This window comes from Sceloporus occidentalis, unplaced genomic scaffold (genome assembly GCF_023333645.1).
Source record: "Sceloporus occidentalis isolate IW3139 unplaced genomic scaffold, rSceOcc1.0.p SCAF_370, whole genome shotgun sequence".
In the NCBI taxonomy this organism is placed as follows: domain Eukaryota; kingdom Metazoa; phylum Chordata; class Lepidosauria; order Squamata; family Phrynosomatidae; genus Sceloporus; species Sceloporus occidentalis.
Genome location: NW_028317350.1, coordinates 142,445 through 148,413, shown reverse-complemented (window position 1 = coordinate 148,413; position 5,969 = coordinate 142,445). Strand labels below are relative to the sequence as shown.

The window sequence follows — 5,969 nt, the reverse complement described above, 5'->3', positions numbered from 1 at the left end:
AATAGTTCTATTTACTCTAGGGATGCACCAAAATGAAAATTCGGGACCAAATCCGAAAATTCAGGGATAACTTAGCCGAAACTGAAAACGACCCCCCCACCTTTAAAAATAATAAAAAACCCACACCTTTAATAAAAGTAAGTTACACGCCAAAATTGTACAAAAAATTTAATAATGTTTATATATATATATATATATATATATATATGTATGCATATATATATATTTATGTATGCATATATATATATTTATGTATGCATATATATATATTTATGTATATATATAATGATTGTTAACAGCAATCTCAGGCATACCCAGATTCCAGCATTTACTGGTTACCTGGGCACGATAGAAGTGGGATTGCCGTCAACAATCATATATAAATTAATATTGTTATTGTATTCTTTGTCCAATTTTGGTGTGTTAACCACACTTTTATTAAAAGTAAGTAACACACCACAATGGGACAAAAAAAATCAACAATATGACTTGGCATGATAGGAGTGTGATTGCTAACAGCAATCACACTCCTATCATACCCAGGCAACCAGTAAATGCTGGAACCTAGGCATGATGGCACTGTGATTGCTTGCATCCCAAGTCAGCCAGTCATCTCGGGGGGGGGCACATCTTGGGGACAAAGTGGCAGCATATCTGGGGGGGGAGCAGAGTGTCAGCATATCTGTTCCACTGATTTTTTTTACTTAGAAACTTTTTTCTTTACAAAAGCACCTAACTTTTAGGACGCGGCCTATATTCGGGTGCGACCTATAATCGAGCCAATACGGTATATGTGTGCATCAGTATGGATATGTAAGTGTGTGTAAGCATTAATGTGTATGTGTAAGTGTTATAGCATGGATATGTATGTGTAATTGTGTAAGCAAGTATTAGTGTGTGTGAGAGGGAGTATGTGTTACCATGAGTGTGTGTGTGTGTTAGCATGAGGGTGTAATAATGTGTTAGTATGTGTATGCGTGAATGTGTACATGTGTTGGCATGAGTGTGTAAGTGGGGGGATTGGTGATGGGTCACTTGGCTTTGCCGGCTCTCCAGGCCAGAGGGTGCCAACTCCCTAATTCCCAAACCCAGGCATTAGATGGAGAAGTATCTCTCTGTCGATCTTTCTAAAGATTTTCATTGTAAAACATTCATGGGACACTCTGCTTTAACCCTATACAATTTCACCAAATATTCAGATTTAAAAAAAAAAAACGTAAGCATTATTGCCATATTTCTCCTTTGTTTTCAAAATAATCCGATCTTGGGAGACCTTTTTTTTTTGTACACATCTAAATGAGCCCGTTGGGATTTAATTACATTAATTTCTTTGTTTCAGTGTAGTTGAATCAGAATGTTATTCAGCTAAAAAATAGACATTAACCCCTTCGCGACCTTTGCCGGTTCAGGACCGTCATGACAAGAAGGTCACTAAATGACCTTTGACGGTCCTGAACCGTCAAAAAGTTAAATAAGCTTAGAAAGTGATCAAGGATCACTTTCTTCGCTTAAACGGCCTTGCTGCAATGCCTCGATGTCGAGGCATTCAGCAAGGCCGAGATCGGCATCGGGGGCCATGTCTGGCCCCTCCCCGGGGCGTCAACAGCCGCCATACATTGTATGGCGGCGGACGCCCGTTTTAAAAGCGTTTAGGAGGCGATCAACGATCGCCTCCTAAACTTAAATGGTGTCGCTGGAATGCCTCGATCAGGAGGCATCCAGCGACACCAAACACTTACCTCTGGGTGGGCTGTGACCGCTCCGGAGAGCGGTCACAGTCGCCGCTACCGGTGATCTTCGCCATCAAGCAAGATGGCGGCGGCCCGGGAAATAAAACAATAAAGACGAAAAAGTTCGCTAGAGGGTCTCCAGACCCTCTAGAGAACTGGCTCCACTTGCTGGTTGAATACAGGTACTGCATTCAACCATGCAAGTCAATGGAGCCCAGCTTTCTAATCACTATGTGATTAGTAAAATATTCAAAAAAAATAAAAAAAAATGGAAAAAAAAAATAAAAAAAAATGTGCTAACATTTAAAAATAATTATGCAGTGATGTCACTAGATGAACCATCCAGTACCAGCAAAATGTGTAAAAAAATTTATAAAAAAAGTATTAAAAAAATAAAATAAAATAAAAAAATAAAGTTTATTATTTTGACCAAGTGCTAAAATTTCTCAAAAATCTCAACAAAGAGTTAAAATAAAAGCACTTCAAATACCCAAGGGGTGTCTAATATATAAAAAAAATGGCTGATGGGGTAAATTGGAGTGGCCTAGCTCAAAGATAGGGCATAGGTACAGACTGACCAAAATGGAGAAAAAAAGCGCACTTCCCAAATGTGGCATTTTAAATCTGAAACAACCCGACAAACCCATGCATGTCGGGTATCACTGCACTCAGGAGATGTTCCTGAACACACATTGGGGTGTTGTTTGACAGTGGCATATACCAGGACCTGTATATCTATAACTAAAGTACAATTTGTGTGAAAAAAAAATAAAAAAAATTACTATTACAAAGTTTGACAAAGTGTAGTTCTATAATTGGTGCATGGAAAGGGTTAAAATAACAGCATTTGGAATACCCTGGGGTGTCTAGTTTTCAAAAATATATGGTTTGAATGGGTTAAATTGAGTTAACCGGCTTCAAAGATATTCGAAAGAGGAGAGGGAGGCACAATGACCAAATGACCACCTGAATTACGCATGCCCCAAAAGTAGCCTTTTACCAGCCAAACAATCTGACAAACCCATGCATGTGGGGTATCGCTGTACTCAGGAGATGTTCCTGAACACACATTGGGGTGTTGTTTGACAGTGACATATACCAGAACCTGTATATCTATAACTAAAGTACAATTTGTGTGGAAAAAAAAAATAAAAAAAATTACTATTACAAAGTTTGACAAAGTGTAGTTGTATAATTGGTGCATGGAAAGGGTTAAAATAACAGCATTTGGAATACCCTGGGGTGTCTAGTTTTCAAAAATATATGGTTTGAATGGGTTAAATTGAGTTAACCGGCTTCAAAGATGTTCCAAAGAGGAGATGGAGACAGAATGACCAGATTTGTTAAAAAAGATTTGGAAATCATAAAACGCTGCTTGTACTTATTGCCCTATAACGTACAAAAAACAGCAAAAAAACATAAAAACATTGGGTATCTCTAAGCTCAGGACAAGTAGTAGAATCTATTTAGCTAGTTTTTTTACTTGCTTTTTTAGGTGAGTAAAAGATTTTTCAAATAAAAGTCATAAAATGTCTTTTTTTTTAATTTTTCACCATGTTTTTTTTATTTTTTTTATAGTAAATAAGATGATACAATCATAATGGTATCTGAAGAAAGCCCATCTTGTCCTGAAAAAAACAATATATAACTTATGTGGGTACACTAAATGGGTGAGGAGAAAATTACACCTGAACACAAGCACCACAAAAGTGTCAAAACAGCCTCGGCCCCACAGGGTAGAAAACGAAAAATGAGCCCGGTCCTTAAGGGGTTAATGTGTAGAAAACTATAACTGTTTATAAATTGAGCTTTCCATAGAATTCAAAGGAAAATATGTAAAAACACATAACCAAAACAAAGACATTGAAATATTCACAATAATTTCAAACGCAGAGGCTGACAATCAAAACTGACAGAAAAAAGGGAAAATACATCAAAATACAAAACGGTGATCATTAAAGCCCCGAAAGTCATGGGTGTGAATTTGCGGGCAGGTAGTTCATTAGACACAATTAATTGTGATAAATTGGCACAAAAGTCTCATTTGCCCATATGAAGACCACCCAAAGTAGCCATGAGAGACCTCCATTGTATCACTTCTTCTGCATCACACATCCATCTATGACATCATGGCCTGGTGCTCAGGGAAGTGGACGTGGAACATAAGAAAGTTAACCTTCTTGAGTTAGATCCTTGGGGAGTGTATGGGTTGGCTCCATAATAAACTTAACAAATAACTCCATTTTTGGCAATAGTAGGATTTCAACTGTTTTCACTGTGTTTGGTGCATTTGTGGAGGAATATGATTTAAGATAAACATGCAACGGTCATCTAGCTGAATTTATTAGCTACAAATCTCAGGTTGGACACTTTTTTAAGAGATGCCCATTCCGATAATCTTTTTACGGTATCTTTAACATCCTTATTTCTAACACTATAGATAATGGGATTGACCATCGGGATCACCGTCGTATACAAAATGGTCACAACCCTGTCTCTCTCAGGAAAGTATACTGTCCGTGAGCGCAGATACATGGGCATAATGGTGCCGTAGTAGATAAAGACCACAGTCAGCTGGGAAGTGCAGGTGGAGAAAGCTTTAAGTCTTCCTCTGGAGGAAGGGATCTTTACTATGGTGGAGATTATATGAACGTATGAACTTAGAGTCAATAAAAAGGAACACACGGCAATGAATACAGCGGAGGTATACATACCAACCTCATTTACCCAAGTGTCCTTGCAAGACATGCGGATGAATGGTGGCACCTCACAGAAGAAATGGTCGACCCGGTGGGACCTACAAAAAGGCAGCTGAAAAGTGAGAGTCACATGGATGGTGGAATTAATAATACAGATAGCCCAGGACACTGCAGTCAGAAGAATGCAGAGTCTCTTGTTCATGATCATATTGTAGTGTAAAGGTTTACAGATGGCTGCGTATCGATCGAAGGCCATAACGGCCAGCATCAAACACTCCGTCCCCCCCAGAACTAACGATATAAACATTTGGGCTGCACAAGCCAACACGGTAATAATTCTGCCGGGGGCTATTGTGTTTACCATGATTTGAGGAACTATGGAGGAAGAGAAGCAGATGTCAATGAAGGCGAGAGTGCTGAGGAAGAAGTACATTGGGGTCTGGAGCTGAGTATTCAGTCTCACCACTAATATAATTAACAGGTTTCCCGACAGGGTCGTTATGTACATAACCAAGAACAGCAAGAAGAATATAACTTGTAGGCACGGAACATCAGAGAGACCAAGAAGGATGAATCCATTCATGACGGTTTGGTTTGTGTCATCCATAAGGATCACCGAGCAGTCTCTAGACAGAACAATAAGGGTAATGAACAAATTCTAATTCACATAGAATGAGCAGAAAGAAGGAAAGTCCTTTGCTATGATTAAGGCGTAATGAATATCTACGTGAGTAAAGGCACTGACACATACAATAGGATCCAAACACAGACTGAAAATCTGTTTGTGAGGAACAAAGCTGTATTTTATCATGTTTCACATACTCTGAGAAAGCACGCCTGCCGTCATTGTAAGACTTCATAGACTGAGGCAGGGTTTGGCTCAAATGTAAGCAAAAAAGAACAAGAATTGAAAGAAAGATTATATTCTTGTGGAACAAATAGTATGACTTGGCTTGGCTCACAGACTCCCTATAACTATATACTACATCATCAAGTAGAAGGGCACCAAATAATTATATATATTATAATATTATATATATATAATATATATATAATATATATATATATAGTTATATATAAATAATCATATTTTCTTATATTTTTTTTCTTGGATGAAAAAGAAAAGAAGAAAAAGAAAAGGATTCAAAGATAATGGATTATTTTTAAAGACTTACCGAATGGTGCAAAGTCACCAATTCAAAGCCCAATGTCGGAGATGATTTAAATTCCTTTGGAACACTCCTGTTTTAGTTTCTGAAATACATCTTAACAAATCATTTTCTTTCCTGCCTTTTTATAATCTTTTCAGCATCTAAAAGGAATATTTAGTGGCGGAATCCTCAGTGTTTTAAAGGGTGTTCATTAGAAATCCAATGGGACCTCCACATCTGACATGGATTTGGAGCTCTCAATACAATTAAAAAGCTATAGACGTTGGGGATTTTTTGCTTATTTTTGTTTATTTGTCATTATTCCCGTCTATTTTTGTCTGTGTTCTCTGGGGATAAAAGATGGTGGACGGAAGAATTGTTATATCGGA

At 37.8% G+C, this 5,969-nt stretch overlaps 1 protein-coding gene across 1 annotated transcript; it reads right to left on the bottom strand.

The window, feature by feature from the left end:
* Positions 1–4,061: 4,061 nt before the first annotated feature.
* Positions 4,062–4,685, bottom strand: LOC149273516 (olfactory receptor 5V1-like). Its single transcript, XM_089506201.1, has one exon. The coding sequence runs from the start codon at positions 4,683–4,685 to the stop codon at positions 4,062–4,064; it is 624 nt and encodes a 207-aa protein (XP_089362327.1).
* Positions 4,686–5,969: the final 1,284 nt, after the last annotated feature.